Source organism: Oncorhynchus keta, chromosome 6, assembly GCF_023373465.1.
Source record: "Oncorhynchus keta strain PuntledgeMale-10-30-2019 chromosome 6, Oket_V2, whole genome shotgun sequence".
In the NCBI taxonomy this organism is placed as follows: Eukaryota; Metazoa; Chordata; class Actinopteri; order Salmoniformes; family Salmonidae; genus Oncorhynchus; species Oncorhynchus keta.
This window is the reverse complement of record NC_068426.1, coordinates 31,436,649-31,462,780: the sequence shown is the minus strand read 5'-3', so window position 1 is coordinate 31,462,780 and position 26,132 is coordinate 31,436,649. Positions and strand designations below refer to the sequence as shown.

At 42.7% G+C, this 26,132-nt stretch overlaps 1 protein-coding gene across 2 annotated transcripts in view; it reads left to right on the top strand.

The window, feature by feature from the left end:
- LOC118385395 (noelin-like) overlaps positions 1–3,211 on the top strand; it is a 56,258-nt gene extending 53,047 nt beyond the window's left edge. For both annotated transcript variants that reach the window (XM_035772515.2, XM_035772514.2), the window contains exon 6: positions 824–3,211. In XM_035772515.2, coding sequence (XP_035628408.1) covers positions 824–1,498 — 675 coding nt within the window. In that variant the 3' untranslated portion in view covers positions 1,499–3,211. The remainder of the gene's footprint in view (positions 1–823) is intronic.
- The last annotated feature ends 22,921 nt before the right edge of the window (positions 3,212–26,132 follow it).

Sequence of the window (26,132 nt, the reverse complement as noted above, 5' to 3'; positions counted from 1 at the left end):
ATTCCACAAACTTTCCAGTAATTTTACAATGTGCTGCTTGTGAGTGGCAAGGTGGTGTATGAGAGAGTGTATGAGACAGTAGGGAAAGACAAAGAAGCTAAGTGGGACCGGAAAAGATGTGCTATGTATCGTTTACATCTGTGAGACCATGTGTAATGTGTTCTAATAGTACCAGGAAGACAGATTAGATGTGATTGATCACAACAGAGAGGCCCTCTCTTTCTTTCTTTCTTTCTTTTTTTCTCTTTCTTTCTTTCTTTCTTTCTTTCTTTTTTTCTCTTTCTCTTTCTCTCTCTCTCTCTCTCTCTCTCTCTCTCTCTCTCTCTCTCTCTCTCTCTCTCTCTCTCTCTCTCTCTCTCTCTCTCTCTCTCTCTCTCTCTCTCTCTCTCTCTCTCTCTCTCTCTCTCTCTCTCCCTCTCCCTCTCCCTCTCTCTCTCCTAAGAGCCATAGGGAGAATGCAGCTGAGATGAGCATTTTATCTGGAATGATCCGCATTATTCCCAAGAGGCTCATTCCCGATCCTTGCCTGCCGCCGCTTGCAGCTGCCTGTCATTCCTGACTGTTTGTATTCACAATCTCGTCTTGGTCTGCTCCATCAGGAGGCAGGAACACTGCTTCCCGCTCCGCTCTGAGCTGAGGCTCCGATTTAATGAGGCTTTCTGTGGTCCACACGTTCATATGGCTCCCATCTACATAATGGTGCAATGAGGAGTATGATATGAGGACTGCAGGGTGTGTTTTATCTTGTTTGTATTATAAAGTTGCTTCTGACTCTGTGTTAATGGTTCCTCTGTTCTTCCTTCTCATCTGTTCTGTCTGTTAGGTGTGGTACATGGATGGTTACCACAACAACCGCTTTGTGCGGGAGTACAAGTCCATGGCGGACTTCATGACGACGGACAACTTCACGTCTCACCGCCTCCCCCACCCGTGGTCCGGTACAGGTCAGGTGGTCTACAACGGCTCCATCTACTTCAACAAGTTCCAGAGCCACGTCATCATCAAGTTCGACTTCAAAACCTCCACCATCAGCAAGTCCCGGCAGCTGGACAACGCCGGCTACAACAACATGTATCACTACGCCTGGGGCGGCCACTCCGACATCGACCTCATGGTGGACGAGGGCGGGCTGTGGGCCGTCTACGCCACCAATCAGAACGCAGGGAACATCGTGATCAGCAAGCTGAATCCCAGCACGCTGCAGATCATCAAGAGCTGGACCACCAACCACCCCAAGAGGAGCGCCGGCGAAGCCTTCATGATCTGCGGTACTCTCTATGTTACCAACGGTTACTCTGGAGGGACCAAGGTGTACTACGCTTACAGCACTAACTCCTCCACGTACGAGTACATAGACATCGCCTTCCAGAACAAGTACTCCCATATCTCCATGCTTGACTACAACCCTCGGGACCGTGCGCTCTACGCTTGGAACAACGGACACCAGGTTCTGTACAACGTCACACTGTTCCACGTCATCAGCTCACAGGAACTGTAACCACAGAGGCAGGACTATATACAATATAATATATACACACAATAGAAAGAGCGAGATCATTCTATATATGAACATATATCTATGGGAGACTTTATGGAAAGAGTATCATATATAGTATATTGTAAAACTGTACTACGAGAGATTAGATTAAACGTGACTGGAACTGCAACGTAGATGAATGTGCACTATCTATTGGAATTAAAAAGATAACTGTTTGCTAAGAAGGAAAGAAACATGATACATCTAGAGATCAAAATTATATATTGGACTGAAAAGAACAGATGCCAAATAAACATCACGCCTTTTTTAATCATGAATAGTAACTATCGTAGAAGATTGTCTTGGTGGCTGTGTCTGTCTCCGGATGGACTGTACCTCCTTCCTCCTTCCTGGACTTATCTCAGGGTCAGGGAGGTCCTAGCAATGGACTATGGGATTGGTTATTAACTGTTTGCCAACCAGGACCCCCTGGCCCCTCAGACACAGAGGGAGAACCTCGACCCTCAAACAGATAAGGGGAAAACAGAGGAGGACCTGGTCAAACGGTTAGAACTAGGACGTTATTTGGAGAACTGTGGGAAGTTATTATGTCCAGAAGACCACTGAGCCTATGACCACAGTCTGTCACACACACTTTTATCCATTCAGTAGCAAATAAAGAAGTCTGTAAACAAGTAAACAGCAACAACATCAACATCCATAAGAAGACCTGGGCCTGTATTCACCAAGAGTCTCAGAGTAGGAGTGCTGATCTAGGATCAGGTCCCCTCTCTTATGCGCTATGTTTGAAGGGCAAATCTGATCCGAAATCAGCACTCACTCTTTGAATACAGTCCCTGAAAGCACTGACTGTTGGGGCGAACTGTTGTATTGTACAAGAAGAAGGCCGGGATTCAATCAGAGCCGCGTAGTAACGCACTTGACATTCAAAGGTAAATTGATTGAGCCGACATCTGCCGGTTTCCATAGACGCAATCTCCGCGAACTTTGCCTCTAAAAGCCAAATTGTCGACTGCGCTAAGACGCGCCTATTGGATTGAATCCCCGGTTGAAGACTTTCCTGTGTTTGTGACTCCGTGTGAAACAGCCTTGATTTGCATGAGTGTTTTTTTTACCATTCTCGTCTGCTACCTTCTGAACGTCGTTGTGCTGTATTATGCTGTACCTATTGAAGAAGGGGATGGGGTAAAGGGTTAGTGTAGGTACCTTTGGGATTTCAGGGGAGGGGAGTTACAAAGCTGTTTGCTTTTTCACTTGTTTGTTTATAGAATGTTTTTTTTCTTCCAATCAGATATTTTTGGGGGGGTTAATGTCCTTGTATCACCCCCTAACTGTTGGCACCGGCTTTGCTTCTCTGTTAGTTGGGACATGCGTGGGGGAACCCTAGCTCATATGCAGTTGATATATTTCAGAAGATTAGAAAATAATAGAATGTATCACGTAATATATCCAGGAGACCTGGGCTCAGTCCTATGGCTTCAACCTAACCATCATCAGCCTACTGTTTGAAGTATCCCTCTTAGTCGAGGGTAATGATGTTAAATGTATATCTCCCCTCCCACCCACCAACAAAAGAATAATGCTGTTTAAATGTAAATCCCATCGCAGAGGACAATGGCTTTTCACTCTGTTTGCGCTTTTGCTGGATGTGTGTTGTACCTGAGATGAGATAGTTAATGGTTTGTGTCAATAAACAGAGAATCTTTGTTCCGAGCTGATGCCTCACACAGTCTGAATGACAAAATGATTGAGCGCCATGGAGCCACAAAAGGGGGAATTGAAGAGCCACGCAGAACCACAGGTTGCAGACCCCAGGTTATGGCTGCTGTTTCTGTGCATGTGACTGACTGCAAGACCACCTCATGGGTCTTATACTCTAAAGTCATGTTTTTTGAGTGTATTCTTCTTCAGATAAAAGTTCAAGAAAGATTATTCCCTAAATTGAGATAATTTACAGTATATAATTGTGTTTCAGAATCAGTGGTGGGGAGTAGTGAACCACATGTAGTTCGACTAGTAACTTAACTACATTCTGCAGTAGCTTGGTGGTAGCTGAACTACATTCAAATCTTGTTAGTGTTTTCAGTAGTTGATTACATTTCTGCAATGTTAGCGGTGTACTTAACTACTGGAACTGCAAAGTACTTTTTTTGCAGAAAGAAAAGAAAATCAGAACTGCCTTATACTCACTTGAAACATTGTCTTTGTGTTTAATAGACTACATTACCTATTCTGCAAACATCTGACTCCAGAGTGAACTGTTCTTGCAATTTGTAGTCTGACATTTTTTTAAAACATTTTGTTGTATTACAAAGTGGGATTGAAATAGATTAGTGATTTTTTTCTCCATTTGATCTACCCAAAAAAGACAATTCTACACATTTTTACAAATGGATAAAACATTATAAAACTAAATATAGGTGTTGCATAAGTACACCCCCCTTGTTTAGGTAAGCCTAAATAAGTTCAGGAGTAAAATTTGGACTCTGAAATTATAGGGGTTGACATGATTTTTGAATGACTACCCCTTACTCTGTCCCACATGCACACAACATCTTTAAGGTACCTCAGTCAATCATTGCACTTCAAGCACAGATTCAACTACGAAGACCAGTAACTTTTCTAAAGGCTCATAATGAAGGGCGGTGATTGGTAGATGGGTAACACTAACAAATCAGACATTGACTATCTGTTTAAGCATGGCCAAGTTAATAATTATGCTTTTGATTATGTATTAAACCACCCAGACACATCAAAGATACAGTCATCCTTCTGAACTGAGCTGCAGGACAGGAAGGAAACAGCTCAAGGATGTCACCTTGATTCTAAAACAGCTACGGAGTTCAATGGGTGTGATGGGATAAAACTGAGGATGGATCCACAACATTGTAGTGACATCTCAATCATGACCTAAATGACAGAGTGAAGGGAAGAATACAAATATACATAATAAAAACACTCCAAAAACTGCATCCTGTTTGCAACAAGGCACTAAAATAACTCTGAAAAAAAATGGCAAAGGAATACACTTTTTGGCCTAAATACAAAGCCTTATGTTTCGGGCAAATCCAATAACAATACATCAGTGAGTAACTGCCTCCTTATTTTTAAGGTGGTAGATGCATCATGGTATGGGTATACTTTATTTTGGCAAAGACAGGAGTTTTTCCAGGATAAAAAAATCATGGGGTGGAGCTTAGCACAGGCAAAATCCAAAAGGGAAACTTGCTTCAATCTGCTTTACAACAGACACTGGGTGACGAATTCACCTTTCAGCAGGATAATAACCTACAACACAAGGCCAAATCTACATTGGAGTTGTTAAACAAGAAGACAGTGAACGTTCCTGAGTGGCCAAGTTACAGTTTTGACTTAAATCTGCTTGGAAATAGCTGTCTACACATGATGCCGAACACCTTGACAGAGCTTGAAGAATTTAGAAAAGAATAGTGGGCAAATATTGAATAATCCCAGTCTGCAAAGCTCTTAGAGATTTACCCAAGAATACGCACAGCTGTAATCGCTTCCAAAGGTGATTCTAACATATATTTACTCAGGGGGGTGAATAATTATGTAATCCAAGTATTTGTGTTTTATTTTTAATTCAATCTTTTTTTATTAACGATTTTTTCTTCTACTTTCACATTACATAGTATTTTGTGTTGATCATTGACAAAAAAAAATACAATTACAACTCCATTTTAATAAAGGTAAAAATGTGAAGAAATCCAAGGGGGTGAATACGTTGATGCCCACTGAAGATATGAACATTTTTCACAAAGTAGTGTTGATGTACTGAACTACTTTTTCAAAGTAACTTTAGTTAAATGAAGTCAACTACATTTTTCATAAGCGTAGCTTTAGTGCATCGTGCAACGTCTTCCCGTTTGAAGTAATTGGTAGCTTGGTAAACTATATTTTCAGAGTCGCTTCCCCAGCACTGTTCAGAATGGCAGATGAGACTTCCTGTGCACTGTCTGCGTGCCTGTAGGTCACATTCACAACACTGTGGGAGAACACTAGTCCCTTATAATGCTAATCTCCCAAACATCATTACCGTTAAGTGTCATAATTAAGTTATCAGAAGTCTAACATCAAAAGCACAATGTAAACCCATTAAAAAAAGAACATATTTTTTTATTTCACAGTGGGCTCCCAGCCATTCCAGATAGCTAAAAAGCCTGCTCCCTTTCATAGTAGTAACTTTAAAAAATATTTTTTTGTCATAAGGATTTATTCGTTTACACATTGTTGCAATAACACATGAGAGTGATTCTTGTTAGGAGATCAAACGTTCACAGGAACTGGTAGGGATTGTTCATGTTTCCTTCCTCAGCATAAGTATTTCTCAACAATCTGTTGAGTCTCCTTAAAATGGGTCAAATCAAATCTCTTGTGGAGATAAAATACTATGGTGTAAAGTGACTTTGGTGTAAAGTTCTTCCAAGTCTACCATTCTCACTCTCTGCCTCTATAGCTCTCTTTCCCTCTCTTTATCAAACTCCTCTCACTCTCTGCCTCTATAGCTCTCTTTCCCTCTCTTTATCAAACTCCTCTCACTCTCTGCCTCTATAGCTCTCTTTCCCTCTCTTTATCAAACTCCTCTCACTCTCTGCCTCTATAGCTCTCTTTCCCTCTCTTTATCAAACTCCTCTCACTCTCTGCCTCTATAGCTCTCTTTCCCTCTCTTTATCAAACTCTTCTCACTCTCTGCCTCTATAGCTCTCTTTCCCTCTCTTTATAAAACTCCTCTCACTCTCTGCCTCTATAGCTCTCTTTCCCTCTCTTTATAAAACTCCTCTCACTGTGCCTCTATAGCTCTCTTTCCCTCTCTTTATCAAACTCCTAGCACTCTCTGCCTCTATAGCTCTCTTTCCCTCTCTTTATCAAACTCCTCTCACTCTGCCTCTATAGCTCTCTTTCCCTCTCTTTATCAAACTCCTCTCACTCTGCCTCTATAGCTCTCTTTCCCTCTCTTTATCAAACTCCTCTCACTCTCTGCCTCTATAGCTCTCTTTCCCTCTCTTTATCAAACTCCTCTCACTCTCTGCCTCTATAGCTCTCTTTCCCTCTCTTTATCAAACTCCTCTCACTCTCTGCCTCTATAGCTCTCTTTCCCTCTCTTTATCAAACTCTTCTCACTCTCTGCCTCTATAGCTCTCTTTCCCTCTCTTTATAAAACTCCTCTCACTCTCTGCCTCTATAGCTCTCTTTCCCTCTCTTTATCAAACTCCTCTCACTCTCTGCCTCTATAGCTCTCTTTCCCTCTCTTTATCAAACTCCTCTCACTCTCTGCCTCTATAGCTCTCTTTCCCTCTCTTTATCAAACTCCTCTCACTCTCTGCCTCTATAGCTCTCTTTCCCTCTCTTTATCAAACTCCTCTCACTCTCTGCCTCTATAGCTCTCTTTCCCTCTCTTTATCAAACTCTTCTCACTCTCTGCCTCTATAGCTCTCTTTCCCTCTCTTTATAAAACTCCTCTCACTCTCTGCCTCTATAGCTCTCTTTCCCTCTCTTTATAAAACTCCTCTCACTGTGCCTCTATAGCTCTCTTTCCCTCTCTTTATCAAACTCCTAGCACTCTCTGCCTCTATAGCTCTCTTTCCCTCTCTTTATCAAACTCCTCTCACTCTGCCTCTATAGCTCTCTTTCCCTCTCTTTATCAAACTCCTCTCACTCTGCCTCTATAGCTCTCTTTCCCTCTCTTTATCAAACTCCTCTCACTCTCTCCCTCTATAGCTCTCTTTCCCTCTCTTTATCAAACTCCTCTCACTCTCTCCCTCTATAGCTCTCTTTCCCTCTCTTTATCAAACTCCTCTCACTCTCTGCCTCTATAGCTCTCTTTCCCTCTCTTTATCAAACTCCTCTCACTCTCTCCCTCTATAGCTCTCTTTCCCTCTCTTTATCAAACTCCTCTCACTCTCTCCCTCTATAGCTCTCTTTCCCTCTCTTTATCAAACTCCTCTCACTCTGCCTCTATAGCTCTCTTTCCCTCTCTTTATCAAACTCCTCTCACTCTGCCTCTATAGCTCTCTTTCCCTCTCTTTATCAAACTCCTAGCACTCTCTGCCTCTATAGCTCTCTTTCCCTCTCTTTATCAAACTCCTCTCACTCTGCCTCTATAGCTCTCTTTCCCTCTCTTTATCAAACTCCTAGCACTCTCTGCCTCTATAGCTCTCTTTCCCTCTCTTTATCAAACTCCTCTCACTCTCTGCCTCTATAGCTCTCTTTCCCTCTCTTTATCAAACTCCTCTCACTCTGCCTCTATAGCTCTCTTTCCCTCTCTTTATAAAACTCCTCTCACTCTGCCTCTATAGCTCTCTTTCCCTCTCTTTATCAAACTCCTAGCACTCTCTCCCTCTATAGCTCTCTTTCCCACTCTTTATCAAACTCCTCTCACTCTCTGCCTCTATAGCTCTCTTTCCCTCTCTTTATAAAACTCCTCTCACTCTCTCCCTCTATAGCTCTCTTTCCCTCTCTTTATCAAACTCCTTTCACTCTCTCCCTCTATAGCTCTCTTTCCCTCTCTTTATCAAACTCCTCTCACTCTCTGCCTCTATAGCTCTCTTTCCCTCTCTTTATCAAACTCCTCTCACTCTGCCTCTATAGCTCTCTTTCCCTCTCTTTATCAAACTCCTCTCACTCTCTGCCTCTATAGCTCTCTTTCCCTCTCTTTATCAAACTCCTCTCACTCTCTGCCTCTATAGCTCTCTTTCCCTCTCTTTATCAAACTCCTCTCACTCTGCCTCTATAGCTCTCTTTCCCTCTCTTTATAAAACTCCTCTCACTCTCTGCCTCTATAGCTCTCTTTCCCTCTCTTTATAAAACTCCTCTCACTCTCTCCCTCTATAGCTCTCTTTCCCTCTCTTTATCAAACTCCTCTCACTCTGCCTCTATAGCTCTCTTTCCCTCTCTTTATAAAACTCCTCTCACTCTCTGCCTCTATAGCTCTCTTTCCCTCTCTTTATAAAACTCCTCTCACTCTCTCCCTCTATAGCTCTCTTTCCCTCTCTTTATCAAACTCCTCTCACTCTCTGCCTCTATAGCTCTCTTTCCCTCTCTTTATCAAACTCCTCTCACTCTGCCTCTATAGCTCTCTTTCTCTCTCTTTATCAAACTCCTCTCACTCTCTGCCTCTATAGCTCTCTTTCCCTCTCTTTATCAAACTCCTCTCACTCTGCCTCTATAGCTCTCTTTCCCTCTCTTTATAAAACTCCTCTCACTCTCTCCCTCTATAGCTCTCTTTCCCTGTCTTTATCAAACTCCTCTCACTCTCTCCCTCTATAGCTCTCTTTCCCTCTCTTTATCAAACTCCTCTCACTCTGCCTCTATAGCTCTCTTTCCCTCTCTTTATAAAACTCCTCTCACTCTCTGCCTCTATAGCTCTCTTTCCCTCTCTTTATAAAACTCCTCTCACTCTCTCCCTCTATAGCTCTCTTTCCCTCTCTTTATCAAACTCCTCTCACTCTCTGCCTCTATAGCTCTCTCTTTCCCTCTCTTTGCCTCTACTCTGCCTCTATAGCTCTCTTTCCCTCTCTTTTAAAACTCCTCTCACTCTCTGCCTCTATAGCTCTCTTTCCCTCTCTTTATAAAACTCCTCTCACTCTCTCCCTCTATAGCTCTCTTTCCCTCTCTTTATCAAACTCCTCTCACTCTCTGCCTCTATAGCTCTCTTTCCCTCTCTTTATCAAACTCCTCTCACTCTGCCTCTATAGCTCTCTTTCCCTCTCTTTATCAAACTCCTCTCACTCTCTGCCTCTATAGCTCTCTTTCCCTCTCTTTATCAAACTCCTCTCACTCTCTGCCTCTATAGCTCTCTTTCCCTCTCTTTATCAAACTCCTCTCACTCTGCCTCTATAGCTCTCTTTCCCTCTCTTTATAAAACTCCTCTCACTCTCTCCCTCTATAGCTCTCTTTCCCTGTCTTTATCAAACTCCTCTCACTCTCTCCCTCTATAGCTCTCTTTCCCTCTCTTTATCAAACTCCTCTCACTCTGCCTCTATAGCTCTCTTTCCCTCTCTTTATAAAACTCCTCTCACTCTCTCCCTCTATAGCTCTCTTTCCCTGTCTTTATCAAACTCCTCTCACTCTCTCCCTCTATAGCTCTCTTTCCCTCTCTTTATCAAACTCCTCTCACTCTCTGCCTCTATAGCTCTCTTTCCCTCTCTTTATCAAACTCCTCTCACTCTCCCTCTATAGCTCTCTTTCCCTCTCTTTATCAAACTCCTCTCACTCTCTGCCTCTATAGCTCTCTTTCCCCTCTTTATCAAACTCCTCTCACTCTGCCTCTATAGCTCTCTTTCCCTCTCTTTATCAAACTCCTCTCACTCTCTGCCTCTATAGCTCTCTTTCCCTCTCTTTATCAAACTCCTCTCACTCTCTCCCTCTATAGCTCTCTTTCCCTCTCTTTATCAAACTCCTCTCACTCTCTCCCTCTATAGCTCTCTTTCCCTCTCTTTATCAAACTCCTCTCACTCTCTCCCTCTATAGCTCTCTTTCCCTCTCTTTATCAAACTCCTCTCACTCTCTGCCTCTATAGCTCTCTTTCCCTCTCTTTATCAAACTCCTCTCACTCTCTCCCTCTATAGCTCTCTTTCCCTCTCTTTATCAAACTCCTCTCACTCTCTGCCTCTATAGCTCTCTTTCCCTCTCTTTATCAAACTCCTCTCACTCTGCCTCTATAGCTCTCTTTCCCTCTCTTTATAAAACTCCTCTCACTCTCTCCCTCTATAGCTCTCTTTCCCTGTCTTTATCAAACTCCTCTCACTCTCTCCCTCTATAGCTCTCTTTCCCTGTCTTTATCAAACTCCTCTCACTCTCTCCCTCTATAGCTCTCTTTCCCTCTCTTTATCAAACTCCTCTCACTCTGCCTCTATAGCTCTCTTTCCCTCTCTTTATAAAACTCCTCTCACTCTCTGCCTCTATAGCTCTCCTTCCCTCTCTTTATAAAACTCCTCTCACTCTCTCCCTCTATAGCTCTCTTTCCCTCTCTTTATCAAACTCCTCTCACTCTCTGCCTCTATAGCTCTCTTTCCCTCTCTTTAACAAACTCCTCTCACTCTGCCTCTATAGCTCTCTTTCCCTCTCTTTATAAAACTCCTCTCACTCTCTGCCTCTATAGCTCTCTTTCCCTCTCTTTATAAAACTCCTCTCACTCTCTCCCTCTATAGCTCTCTTTCCCTCTCTTTATCAAACTCCTCTCACTCTCTGCCTCTATAGCTCTCTTTCCCTCTCTTTATCAAACTCCTCTCACTCTCTCCCTCTATAGCTCTCTTTCCCTCTCTTTATCAAACTCCTCTCACTCTGCCTCTATAGCTCTCTTTCCCTCTCTTTATAAAACTCCTCTCACTCTCTCCCTCTATAGCTCTCTTTCCCTGTCTTTATCAAACTCCTCTCACTCTCTCCCTCTATAGCTCTCTTTCCCTCTCTTTATCAAACTCCTCTCACTCTGCCTCTATAGCTCTCTTTCCCTCTCTTTATAAAACTCCTCTCACTCTCTCCCTCTATAGCTCTCTTTCCCTGTCTTTATCAAACTCCTCTCACTCTCTCCTCTATAGCTCTCTTTCCCTCTCTTTATCAAACTCCTCTCACTCTCTGCCTCTATAGCTCTCTTTCCCTCTCTTTATCAAACTCCTCTCACTCTCCCTCTATAGCTCTCTTTCCCTCTCTTTATCAAACTCCTCTCACTCTCTGCCTCTATAGCTCTCTTTCCCCTCTCTTTATCAAACTCCTCTCACTCTGCCTCTATAGCTCTCTTTCCCTCTCTTTATCAAACTCCTCTCACTCTCTGCCTCTATAGCTCTCTTTCCTCTCTTTATCAAACTCCTCTCACTCTCTCCCTCTATAGCTCTCTTTCCCTCTCTTTATCAAACTCCTCTCACTCTCTCCCTCTATAGCTCTCTTTCCCTCTCTTTATCAAACTCCTCTCACTCTCTCCTCTATAGCTCTCTTTCCCTCTCTTTATCAAACTCCTCTCACTCTCTGCCTCTATAGCTCTCTTTCCCTCTCTTTATCAAACTCCTCTCACTCTCTCCCTCTATAGCTCTCTTTCCCTCTCTTTATCAAACTCCTCTCACTCTCTGCCTCTATAGCTCTCTTTCCCTCTCTTTATCAAACTCCTCTCACTCTGCCTCTATAGCTCTTTCCCTCTCTTTATAAAACTCCTCTCACTCTCTCCCTCTATAGCTCTCTTTCCTGTCTTTATCAAACTCCTCTCACTCTCTCCTCTATAGCTCTCTTTCCCTGTCTTTATCAAACTCCTCTCACTCTCTCTCCCTCTATAGCTCTCTTTCCCTCTCTTTATCAAACTCCTCTCACTCTGCCTCTATAGCTCTCTTTCCCTCTCTTTATAAAACTCCTCTCACTCTCTGCCTCTATAGCTCTCCTTCCCTCTCTTTATAAAACTCCTCTCACTCTCTCCCTCTATAGCTCTCTTTCCCTCTCTTTATCAAACTCCTCTCACTCTCTGCCTCTATAGCTCTCTTTCCCTCTCTTTAACAAACTCCTCTCACTCTGCCTCTATAGCTCTCTTTCCCTCTCTTTATAAAACTCCTCTCACTCTCTGCCTCTATAGCTCTCTTTCCCTCTCTTTATAAAACTCCTCTCACTCTCTCCCTCTATAGCTCTCTTTCCCTCTCTTTATCAAACTCCTCTCACTCTCTGCCTCTATAGCTCTCTTTCCCTCTCTTTATCAAACTCCTCTCACTCTGCCTCTATAGCTCTCTTTCCCTCTCTTTATCAAACTCCTCTCACTCTCTGCCTCTATAGCTCTCTTTCCCTCTCTTTATCAAACTCCTCTCACTCTGCCTCTATAGCTCTCTTTCCCTCTCTTTATAAAACTCCTCTCACTCTCTCCCTCTATAGCTCTCTTTCCCTGTCTTTATCAAACTCCTCTCACTCTCTCCCTCTATAGCTCTCTTTCCCTCTCTTTATCAAACTCCTCTCACTCTCTGCCTCTATAGCTCTCTTTCCCTCTCTTTATCAAACTCCTCTCACTCTCCCTCTATAGCTCTCTTTCCCTCTCTTTATCAAACTCCTCTCACTCTCTGCCTCTATAGCTCTCTTTCCCTCTCTTTATCAAACTCCTCTCACTCTGCCTCTATAGCTCTCTTTCCCTCTCTTTATCAAACTCCTCTCACTCTCTCCCTCTATAGCTCTCTTTCCCTCTCTTTATCAAACTCCTCTCACTCTCTGCCTCTATAGCTCTCTTTCCCTCTCTTTATCAAACTCCTCTCACTCTCTCCCTCTATAGCTCTCTTTCCCTCTCTTTATCAAACTCCTCTCACTCTCTGCCTCTATAGCTCTCTTTCCCTCTCTTTATCAAACTCCTCTCACTCTGCCTCTATAGCTCTCTTTCCCTCTCTTTATAAAACTCCTCTCACTCTCTCCCTCTATAGCTCTCTTTCCCTGTCTTTATCAAACTCCTCTCACTCTCTCCCTCTATAGCTCTCTTTCCCTCTCTTTATCAAACTCCTCTCACTCTCTGCCTCTATAGCTCTCTTTCCCTCTCTTTATCAAACTCCTCTCACTCTCCCTCTATAGCTCTCTTTCCCTCTCTTTATCAAACTCCTCTCACTCTCTGCCTCTATAGCTCTCTTTCCCTCTCTTTATCAAACTCCTCTCACTCTGCCTCTATAGCTCTCTTTCCCTCTCTTTATCAAACTCCTCTCACTCTCTGCCTCTATAGCTCTCTTTCCCTCTCTTTATCAAACTCCTCTCACTCTCTCCCTCTATAGCTCTCTTTCCCTCTCTTTATCAAACTCCTCTCACTCTCTCCCTCTATAGCTCTCTTTCCCTCTCTTTATCAAACTCCTCTCACTCTCTCCCTCTATAGCTCTCTTTCCCTCTCTTTATCAAACTCCTCTCACTCTCTGCCTCTATAGCTCTCTTTCCCTCTCTTTATCAAACTCCTCTCACTCTCTCCCTCTATAGCTCTCTTTCCCTCTCTTTATCAAACTCCTCTCACTCTCTGCCTCTATAGCTCTCTTTCCCTCTCTTTATCAAACTCCTCTCACTCTCTCCCTCTATAGCTCTCTTTCCCTCTCTTTATCAAACTCCTCTCACTCTCTGCGTCTATAGCTCTCTTTCCCTCTCTTTATAAAACTCCTCTCACTCTCTGCCTCTATAGCTCTCTTTCCCTCTCTTTATCAAACTCCTCTCACTCTGCCTCTATAGCTCTCTTTCCCTCTCTTTATCAAACTCCTCTCACTCTCTGCCTCTATAGCTCTCTTTCCCTCTCTTTATCAAATTCCTCTCACTCTCTCCCTCTATAGCTCTCTTTCCCTCTCTTTATCAAACTCCTCTCACTCTCTGCCTCTATAGCTCTCTTTCCCTCTCTTTATCAAACTCCTCTCACTCTCTGCCTCTATAGCTCTCTTTCCCTCTCTTTATCAAACTCCTCTCACTCTCTCCCTCTATAGCTCTCTTTCCCTCTCTTTATCAAACTCCTCTCACTCTCCCTCTATAGCTCTCTTTCCCTCTCTTTATAAAACTCCTCTCACTCTCCCTCTATAGCTCTCTTTCCCTCTCTTTATCAAACTCCTCTCACTCTCTCCCGATCTTGTTTGATTTCTCTGCCCGTCTCCACATAGCTCCTCTTTCTCTACCTCCTTCTGTATTGTGCCTCCAACCCTTTCTCTCCCCTCTCCCTGTTTAACCCTCATTCTCTCACCCCTCCCTCTTCCTGTCCACTCTTTCCCTTCTCCATCCTTCAGCCATTCTCTCTCTCTCAATTCAATTTCAATTTATGGGGCTTGATTGGCACAGGAAACACATGTTTACATTGCCAAGCAAGTGAAATAGATAATAAACAAAAGTGAAATATCCAATAAATAATTAACAGTAAACATTACACTTACAAAAGTTCCAAAATAATAAAGTAATTTCAAATCTTATATTACGTCTATATACAGTCGTGGCCAAAAGTTTTGAGAATGACACAATATATTCATTTTCACAAAGTCTGCTGCCTCAGTTTGTATGCTGCCAGTAAGATTGCACCAAAATCAACCATTTATCGGATCATCAAGAACTTGAAGGAGAGCGGTTCAATTGTTGTGAAGAAGTCTCCAGGGCGCCCAAGAAAGTCCAGCAAGCGCCAGGACTGTCTCCTAGAGTTGATTCAGCTGCGGGATCGGGGAACCACCAGTACAGAGCTTGCTCGGGAATGGCAGCAGCCAGGTGTGAGAGCATCTGCATGCACAGTGAGGCAAAGATTTTTGGAGGATGGCCTGGTGTCAAGACGGGCAGCAAAGAAGCCACTTCTCTCCAGAAAAAACATCAGGGACAGACTGATATTCTGCAAAAGGTACAGGGATTGGACTGCTGAGGACTGGGGTAAAGTCATTTTCTCTGATGAATCCCCTTTCCGATTGTTTGGGGCATCAGGAAAAAAGCTTGTTAGGAGAAGATAAGGTGAGCGCTACCATCAGTCCTGTGTCATGCCAACAGTAATGCATCCTGAGACTATTCATGTGTGGGGTTGCTTCTCAGCCAAGGGCGTGGGCTCAATCACAATTTTGCCTAAGAACACAGCCATGAATAAAGAATGGTACCAACATATCCTCCAAGATCAACTTCTCTCAACCATCCAAGGAACAGTTTGGTGACGAACGATGCCTTTTCCAGCACGATGGAGCACCTTGCCATAAGGCAAAAGTGATAACTAAGTGGCTTGGGGAACAAAACATCGATATTTTGGGTCCATGGCCAGAAAAGTCCCCAGACCTTAATCCCATTGAGAACTTGTGGTCAATCCTCAAGAGGTGGGTGGACAAACAAAACCCCACAAATTCTGACAAACTCCAAGCATTGAATATGCAAGAATGGGCTGCCATCAGTCAGGATGTTTACCCAGAAGTTAATTGACAGCATGCCAAGGTGGATTGCAGTCTTGAAAAAGAAGGGTCAAGACTGCAAATATTAATTTAATGTAATTGTCAATAAAAGCCTTTGACACTTATCAAATTCTTGTTATTATACTTCAGTATTTCATAGTAACATCTGACAAAAATTTCTAAAGACACTGAAGCAGCAAACTTTGTGGAAATTAATATTTGTGTCATTTTCAAAACTTTTGGCCACGACTGTACTATACAGTGTTGTAATGATGTGCAAATAGTTAAAGTACAAAGGGAAAATAAATAAACATAAATATGGGTTGTATTTACAATGTTGTATGTTCTTCACTGGTTGCCCTTTTCTTGTGGCAACAGGTCACAAATCTTGCTGCTGTGATTGCACACTGTGCAGCTCAGTTTCCACCTCATTTTGTGGGCAGTGTGCACATAGCCTGTCTTCTCTTCAGAGCCAGGTCTGCCTTCGGCGGCCTTTCTCAATATCAAGGCTAAGCTCACTGAGTCTATACATAGTCATTTCCTTAATTTTGGGTCAGTAAAAGTAGAATATTGGGTCAGGTATTCTGCCACTGTGTACTCTCATTCTCGTTTTGCTCAGTTTTTTTGTAAATTCTTTTCCAATGTGTCAAGTAATTATATATATTTTTCTCATGATTTTGTTGGGTTTAATTGTGTTTCTGTCCCCAGGACCAGCTTGCTTAGGGGGCTCTTCTCCAGGTTCATTTCTCTGTAGGTGATGGCTTTGTTATGGAAGGTTTGGGAATCACTTCCTTTTATGTGGTTGTAGAATTTAACGGCTCTTTTCTGGATTTTGAAAATTAGCGGGTATCGGACTAATTCTGCTCTACATGCATTATTTGGTGTTTTAAATTGTACACAAAGGATATTTTTAAAGAATTGTGCATGCAGAGTGTGTCCCATTTTGTGAATTCTTGGATGTTGAGCGGACCCCAGACTTCAAAACTATAAACTGCAATGGGTTATAGAACTTATTTGAATATTTTTTGCTAATTGTTATGTCTCAAATTCTTTGTTCCTTTTAATGGCATAGAAGGCCCTTCTTGCCTTAGCTCTCAGATTGTTCACAGCAATGTGGAAGTTACCTGTGGCGCTGATTTTTAGTCCAAGGTATGTATCGAATTATTGTGTGCTCTAGGGCAACGGTGTCTAGGGTGGAATTTGTATTCGTGGTTCTGGCAACTGGACCTTTTTTGGAACACCATTATTTTTGTCTAACTCAGATTTACTGTCAGGGCCCAGGTCTGATAGAATGTGTGCAGAAGATCTAGGTTACTGCTGTAGGCCCTCCTTGGTTGGGGAGAGAAGCACCAGATCATCAGCAAACAGTAGACATTTGACGGATTCTAGTAGGGCGAGGCTGGGTGCTGCAGACCGTTCTACTGCCCTCTTCAATTTGTTAATATGAATGTTGAAGAGGGTGGGGCTTAAACTGCATCCCTATCTCACCCCCCGGCACTGTGGAAAGAAATGTGTGTGCTTTTTTTCCTTCTATCTACAGCATGTCTTAATATTATTCAGTTCCTTTGGCTTTGATGACTCATGATTGAGCAAACCTCTGTTCAAGTAGAGTGTGATTTTGCTGTGATCTGATAGTGTTCACAGCCAGTCCACTGACACCCCTAAGAGACTCTGGGTTGGGGTCAGTGATAAAGTAGTCTGCAGTACTACTGCCACGAGATGAGCTATAGGTGTGCCTTCCATAGGTGTCCCCTCGAAGCCTACAATTGACTATGTACATACCCAGTGTCCGACAGAACCAGCATGTTTTTGTTGGTTATATTGTCGTTGTTGTGTCTAGGTGGGTATGCTGTCACATCCAGGTAGGAGGGAATGCTGTCACCTCCAGGTACGTGTTTGTCCCCCTGTGTGCTGAGGGTGTCAGGTTATTTTCCAGTTTTGGCTGTTAGGTCAACACAGACTATTACAATTCCCTGGGCCTGGAAATAGTTGATTTCCCCCTCTAGGATGGAGAAGCTGTCATCGTTAAAGTATGGGTTTTCTACTAAGGGAGGATATAGGTTGCACACAAGGACATTTTTCTTTGTTGAGATCATGTCCTCATTGATTTCTAGCGAGATGTAAAATGTTCCTGTTTTGACTCATTTAATAGAGTGGGTTAGGTCTGCTCTATACCAAATTAGCATACCCCCTGAGTCTCTTCCCTGTTTCACACCTGGTAGTTTGTTGGATGGGACTACCAGCTCTCTGTAACCTAGAGAGCAACCAGTGGGTCCATCTGCCTTATACCATGTTTCTTGACAATGTCTGTATTTCCAATTTATTTGATGAAGTCTGGCTTCCTGCTCTTTAGGCCATACATTCTCTCTCTCTCTCTCTCTCTCTCTCTCTCTCTCTCTCTCTCTCTCTCTCTCTCTCTCTCTCTCTCTCTCTCTCTCTCTCTCTCTCTCTCTCTCTCTCTCTCTCTCGATGAATAAATGATTGCTTCTATTTTTAGTGAGAGTGCTTGGCCAGCACATGCATCCTTGTTCTCCACAAGGAAAGTTGTTGCGATTGAGAAAAAATGAAAGAGAACGAAAGAGAAACAAAAATAACAAGAAGTAAGACAAAACATGTCCTGAACAAGGTCTCTTACTGTGTGTTGCAATGCACCGAATACATTACCATGTTTAAGAATGTGATTGGCAGGCACACTGAGACGCACAACACCCCGACAACTACCCCCAACATCCTCTACTCCCCATTTCTCACACACACATACACACACATACACACACTGCTGCAACTATCTCCCCTCACCACACACAACATACCCCCTGACAGTTGCATTTCATTTCATCATGCTGCATAATGTTGGTTTCCTGTGTCTATTGTCTTGTGTATTCCAGATTCCTCTAGCTATGCCACTTGCTAATTATTTAGCAACAGTAATGAGAAGGTCATTGGTACCTTGTCGGAGATCGCTGTCCATGGTGTTGAATGGAGAGCTCCCGCACATGTGCGCCATTCTGCCCGAATTGATTTTGTTCCCCCCACACCAAACGCCATCACGACACGCAGGTTGAAATATCAATACAAACTCTGAACCAATTATATTAATTTGGGGACAGGTTGAAAAGCATTAAACATGTATGGGAATTTAGCTAGCTAGCTTGCAGTTGCTAGCTAATTTGTCCTACTACTCCGACAATTAATCCACACATAAAACAGTCTACTGAATCGTTTCTAGTCATCTCTCCTCCTTCCAGGCTTATTCTTCTTTGGACTTTATATGGCAATTGGCATCTAACTTTCGTAGGTGTATTACCACGACTGACCGACCTGTGGACATTTATTTTGCAACGCTCAAGAGGTGTGGTCAGCATGTAAGACTTACACAGGAGTATAAGTTTCCTATGCATAGCACAATGTTGGGGTAGTTACCACTTGTTATAATATTGTCACAAACGTTGTTATATGAATCGGACCAAAATGCAGCGTGGTATGGTTCCATCATCTTTTATTAGAAGTGAAACACACAGAAAACAAAGCGCAAAAATGAAACGTGAAGCTAATGTAGTGCTCGCAGGCAACTATACATAGACAAGATCCCACAAAGCACAATGGGGAAATGGCTGCCTAAATATGATCCCCAATCAGAGACAACGATAAACAGCTGCCTCTGATTGGGAACCATACCAGGCCAACATAGATATATATAATAACCTAGATAACCCACCTTAGTCACACCCCGGCCTAACCAATATAGAGACTAAAAAGCTCTCTATGGTCAGGGCGTGGCAAATATTTAAATAATAATGTTATTCATTTTAGAATAGAATATGTCTTTAGAAAAGAGACTGAAGAAAAATGTCAATGTAAACTGCATGAAATGTACTCTCGCAGGTGGCAAAAAATAACTATCTGAAAGCCACACCCCCAAAAGGCAAAGCCATCAGTTGGGCCTCCCGAGTGGCACAGTGGTCAAAGGCACTTCGATGTGGGCATGGATTTCAGATATTTGTTTCCACCTGTGAGAGTAAATATCATTGGTGTGCATGATGTTATGTCAGTACTCTGCAAATTTGAATTTCCCTTCAATGTTTTTGGCACATCACATATTTTAATATAGAAAAGCAAGCCACATTTTCAACTGCAATGTTTTGGAAAACACATAAATTCATCTTTTAATACACAATATAATCATTATTTTAACATCATAACAAAGTGGTAACTAGCACATCACCAGAATACAGATATGCATCTCAGAAAATCTAACGTAAACTGTATTATAATACAAAAGTGTCAATGATTTACCTATACAATGAAACAGAAGAAAATGAACCAGAATGACATTTGCTCTCAAAGGTGGCAAAAAAAGAACAATTCGAAAGTCACACCCATAATAAGCCACACCTCCGTCTTCTGACCTGATCCGTTGACTCATCGCTCAATACCCCAACTGAGTGACCCAACTAGCAAAATAAGAAATAGCCCAGTGTCTTCGGGCCACTATATAGCCAGCATATAAAAAAATGTCTCTATTGAATCTGCATCGCTGAAGCGTTACAGATTGCACATTAGAAATGTTAAGGTCATTTCCAATTGAGCTGACATATTGAGCCGTGTATATATATATACACTATATATATATATATAAAGGTATGTGGACACCTCTTTGGCTATTTCAGCCAGACCCGTTGCTGACAGGAATGTAAAATGTAGCACACAGCCGTGCAATCTCCATCTTAAATAAGCATGCCCCATTCGAAAAATGTAGAACCAGGAACAGATATAGCCTATGGTTTCACTGCTGCCGTGACTGCCCTTAACCAGCACAAAAACAACCTGTAGCGTATAGCATTAGCATCAAATAGCACCCGTGATATGCAACTTTTCAGGGAAGTTAGGAACCAATATACACAGGCAGTTAGGAAAGCAAAGGCTATGTTTTTCAAACAGAAATTTGCATCCTGCAGCACAAACTCCAAAAAGTTCTGGGACACTGTAAAGAAAAGAGCACCTCCTCCCAGCTGCCCACTTTATTGAGGCTAGGAAAAACTGTCACTACCAATAATTCCGCAATAATTGAGAATTTCAATAAGCATTTTGTTACAGCTGGCCATGCTTTAAACCTGGCCACCCCTACCCTGGTCAACAGCCCTGCACCTCCCACAGCAACTTGCCCAAGCCTCCCCATTTCTCCTTCACCCAAATCCAGAAAGCTCATGTTCTGACAGAGCTGCAAATTCTGGACCCCTACAAATCAGCAGGGCTAGACAATCTGGACCGTCTCTTTCTAAAATTATAAACCGGAATTGTTGCAACCCCTTTTACCAGCCTGTTCAACCTCTCTTTCGTATCGTCACGGTCATCCCCCTCTTCAAAGGGGGTGACACTCTAGACCCAAACTGCTACAGACCAGTCCTACCCTGCCTTTCTAAGGTCTTCGAAAGCCAACTTAACAAACAGATCACCGTCCATTTCGAATTCCACCGTACCTTCTCCGCTATGCAGTCTGGTTTCCGAGCTGGTCATGGGTGCACCTCATCCACGCCCAAGGTTCTAAACCATGTCATAACCGCCATCGATAAGAGACAATACTGTGCAGCTGTATTCATCGACCTGGCCAAGGCTTTTGACTCTGTCAATCACCACATTCTCATCGGCAGACTCAACAGCCCTGAGTCTGCTGACAGCCTAACCAGTCTGGTTAGACTGTAAACTCTTTTTCCAGACTCACATTAAGCATCTCCAATCCAGAATTAAATCTAGAATCGGCTTCCTATTTCGCAACAAAGCATCCTTCACTCATGCTGCTAAACATACCCTCGTAAAACTGACTATCCTGCCGACCCTTGATTTCGGCGATGTCATTTATAAAATATCCCCCAACACTCTACTCAGCAAATTGGATGCAGTCTATCACAGTGCCATCCATTTTGTCACCAAAGCCCCATATACTACCCACCACTGCAACCTGTATGCTCTCGTTGGCTGGCCCTCGCTTCATATTCTTCACCAAACTCACTTTCTCATGGTCATCTATATGTCTTTGCTAGGTAAAGCCCCGCCTTATCTCAGCTCACTGGTCACCATAGCAGCACCCACCCATAGCACATACTCCAGCAGGTATATTTCACTGGTCACCCACAAAACCAATTCCTCTTTGGGCGCCTTTCCTTCCAGTTCTCTGCTGCTAATGACTGGAACGAATGACAAAAATCACTGAAGCTGGAGACCCATATCTCCCTCACTAACTTTAAGCACCAGCTGCCAGAGCAGCTCACAGATCACTGCACCTGTACATAGCCCATCTGTAAATGCCTATCCAACTACCTCATCCCCATACTGTTATTTTTTTGTTGCTCCTATGCACCCCAGTATCTCTACTTCTGCACATCTATCGCCCCAGTGTTTAATTGCTAAATTGTAATTGTTTTGCCACTATTGACCTATTTATTGCCTTAGTTACCTCATTTGCACACACTGTATATTGACTTTTTCTATATTGAGTTATTGACTTTATGTTTGTTTATTCCATGTGTAACTGTCACGCCTTGGTCTTAGTATTTTGTGTTTTCTTTGTTTATTTGGTCAGGCCAGGGTGTGACATGGGTTTATTTTGTGGTGTGTTTTTGTATTGGGTTTTTTAGTAGGTATTGGGATTGTGGCTGAGTAGGGTTGTCTAGGAAAGTCTATGGTTGCCTGAGGCGGTTCTTAATCAGAGGCAGGTGATTATCGTTGTCTCTGATTGGGAACCATATTTAGGCAGCCATATTCTTTGAGTGTTTTGTGGGTGATTGTTCCTGTCTCTGTGTTTGTAGTCACCAGATAGGCTGTATAGGTTTTCGCGGTCCGTTTGTTGTTTTGTATTGTTCATGTTTTTTTCTTTATTAAACATGTATCGAATTAACCACGCCGCATTTTGGTCCGACTCTCTTTCGACGGAAGAAAACCATAACAGTAACTCTGTGTTTGTTTGTGTCGCTTTGCTTTATCTTGTCGAAGTTGTAAATGAGAACTTGTCCTCAACGAGCCTACCTGGTTAAATAAAGGTGAAATATATATTTTTAAATAGACAAACAGTGGCAGTAGAATGGCCTTACTGAAGAGCTTGGTCACTTTCAGCGTGACATCGTCATAGGATGCCACTTTTCCAACATTCAGTTCATCAAATTTCTGCCCTGCTAGAGCTGCCCCGGTCAACTGTAAGTGCTGTTATTGTGAAACGGAAGTCTAGGAGCAATAACGGCTCAGCAGTGTAGAGGTAGGCCACACAAGCTCACAGAATGGGACCGCCGAGTGCTGAAGCGCGCGTGTAAAAATGGTCTCTCCTCGGGTGCAACACTCATTACTGAGATTCAAACTACCTTTGGAAGCAACATCAGCACAATAACTGTTCCTCGGCCTCTTCGTGAAATGGTTTTCCATGGCCAACCAGTTGTACACAAGCATGAGATCACTATGCGCAATGTCAATTGTCAGCTGCAGTGGTGTAAAGCTCACCGCCATTGGACTCTGGAGCAGTGGAAACGTGTTCTCTGGAGTGATGAATCACGCTTCACCATCTGGCAGTCGGATATACGAATCTGGGTTTGGCGGATGCCAGGAGAACGCTACCTGCCCCAATGAATAGTGCCAACTGTAAAGTTTGTCATGGTTCGGGCTAGGCCCCTTAGTTCCGGTGAAAGGAAATCTTAACGCTACAGTATACAATGATATTCTAGATGATTTTGTGCTTCCAACTTTGTGGGAAGGCCCTTCCATGGTTCAGCATGATAATGCCCCCGTGCACAAAGCGAGGTCCATACAGAAATGGTTTGTTGCAATCGGTGTGGAAGAACTTGACTGGCCTGCACAGAGCCCTGACCTCAACCCCATCAAACACCTATGGTGGGAAAATGACAAGATTTGGTTATAATGCTGTTTATGCATCGAATAGCTTTGATGAGAACTCTCATCTATGTCTGTGTGAACTGAGAGGAGCTTAAAAACCTACAGCTGGCATTCCATCAATAAGATGTGGTGGGTGTAACCGAGATAGAGAGAGCCTAGAGGAATAGAACAAAACCCTTATTATGTCTAATCATTCTTGCATCTGAGAAACAACACCAGAGGCAGATAACCAGGAAATGAACCCAAATGAACCCAAATTGGCTTATGGTGCCACCCAATCTGCACGAGGGGATAGAACCAGCCATAACTAAGCATTCTTAGTGGCAGCTATATAAGAAACAACATTTTCTGTAAAGGTTAGGCTGCTCGGCCAAACAGTCAAGAGTGTTGGGTTGACTAGTCTCATTTTTGCAATAATAATCATTATTGAATAAAGATGATTGTTTGAAGAAATGACAAAGTCTCTCTCACTTGATTAGAATATTCAATGACGCACCTTTGGGATGAATTGGAACGGCAACTGTGAGCCAGTGCCCGACCTCACGAATGCTCTTGTGGATGAATGGAAGCAAGTCCCCGCAGCAATGTTCCAACATCTAGTGGAAAGCCTTCCCAGAAGAGTGGAGGCTGTTATAGCAGCAAAAGGGGGACCAACTCCATATTAATGCCCATGATTTTGGAATGAGATGTTTGACGAGCAGGTGTCTACATACTCATAGTCATGTAGTGTATTTCAATCACACTGTAATGCTAAACATCCTCGATATGTGTTGAGTAGAGTCCCTAGTCTTCTAAACCAGTGTTTCCCAGTGTTGACTATGACTGGTGTTAAAAAAATTCCAATGAAATCATACTCTACCTTAACCACAATGTATTTAAAAATGCTTTGGTTTGTTATGAAATAGAATGCTATTAAACATTTGCATTTAAAGTATAACTTTTTCATGCATATTAACAAAGTGCATATGAATCTAACCATTCAAAACAAATACAATCTGAACAGCATCATAGAATATTGCACCATATCAAAGAAAAATAAATAGCAATGTGCAAAACTGCAGCATCCCACTTAAAACATTAAACTGGTCCCTCTTTTCTCTCTCTTCTTTATTGACATGTTTTAACCAGCACCACACAGCAATGCTGACCATATTTTGCTTTTATGAGAGATTTGCATTCAGAAATGCAAGCTGCCTCACTTTTGAGGGGCTGATGCGGTTTCTTCTCAGTAATTATTTGTCCCGTTTTCGAGAAGACCCTCTCAGAGGGAACTGTTGTGGCCACTATGCAGAAGGAACGGATGTGGCCACTATGGGCTCCTCGAAATAGGATCGGACCTCCATTATAGCATCTGCTGAGGGATTCCTTCGTGCTGCATGCCCAGTTGCTCTGTTGTCAAACAGCATCCAACAGCAGACGTTTGCAGCACTACTTCTACTGCTCTTCTTCCTGTTGCCCTGGTGCCTGAGCCGGCTGACTGCTGGGGCTGTCCCTCCCTGCTGCTGAGGTTATTCTTTGAAGAGCCACATCAATCGCTCTGGCTTCACTGAAGGCTAACCTGGGGTCAAGTGCAGTGGTTTCTGATAGCACGTGATTACAGTGCCGTGCGAAAGTATTCGGCCCCCTTGAACTTTGCAACCTTTTGCCACATTTCAGGCTTCAAACATAAAGATATAAAACTGTATTTTTTTGTGAAGAATCAACAACAAGTGGGACACAATCATTAAGTGGAACGACATTTATTGGATATTTCAAACATTTTTAACAAATCAAAAATAGCACGCCCAATTTTTCAGTTTTTGATTTGTTAAAAAAAGTTTGAAATATCCAATAAATGTCGTTCCACTTCATGATTGTATCCCACTTGTTGTTGATTCTTCACAAAAAAAATACAGTTTTATATCTTTATGTTTGAAGCCTGAAATGTGGCAAAAGGTCGCAAAGTTCAAGGGAGCCGAATACTTTCGCAAGGCACTGTATATTCCATTCTGTGGAATTCTATATTCCATGTCCATTGATGAACATAGGGTGTCCATCAACTCTGTCACATGTCCTGTGGTTACATTTGCTTCTCTCTGGCAGCTGGCTGTGATTCGCTGCAGACCCTTACACAGGAGTATCATTGTTGAGGCTGTCACATAGCTGAAAAGAGAGAACAGTCATTTATTATTTCAGGTTCATGTTTTGTCTATGGATACTACATTCTCATCTACATGTATAATACTGGATTCAATAATGACGTAGTAATAACCAGAGGTGTGGACTCGAGTCACATGCCTTGGACTCGAGTCAGACTTGACTTTGACACCAATGACTCGTGACTTACCTTGGACTAGCCTTTTGACTCGACTTGCCTTGATACCCTCCCCAAGCCCAGATATTTAAATTATGCTATTTAAAAAAGTGTGCAGCGCATCACTCTTCATTTAACAGATTACAGTTTGAATCGGACAGCAGCCAATTGAATTGTGCCAGCCGAGGAAAAGTTGCGTGTGGCAGTGCAGCCCTTGGAAAGATGATACCCCAAATTATTATTTTCGGATATAAAGACTACACTGTATCAACAAAAAACAGATTGCATCTTGCAAAACATGCAGATGTGTGTGTGTGTGTGTGTGTGTGTGTGTGTGTGTGTGTGTGTGTGTGTGTGTGTGTGTGTGTGTGTGTGTGTGTGTGTGTGTGTGTGTGTGTGTGTGTGTGTGTGTGTGTGTGTGTGTGTGTGTGTGTGTGTGTGTGTGTGGTTGTTAAGGTTGGGCGATTGTGTACAACAGCGATCCTCGATAGTCGATTGCTATGTGGAGTCTTTCTCATGGCTACCCATGTATTTCCATGGAAGTATAAAGTTTATTTGGAAAATAATAAATATATTTTTAAAAGCAATTATGATTTGTGTAAATTTAATAAACTAACTATTACTCTTG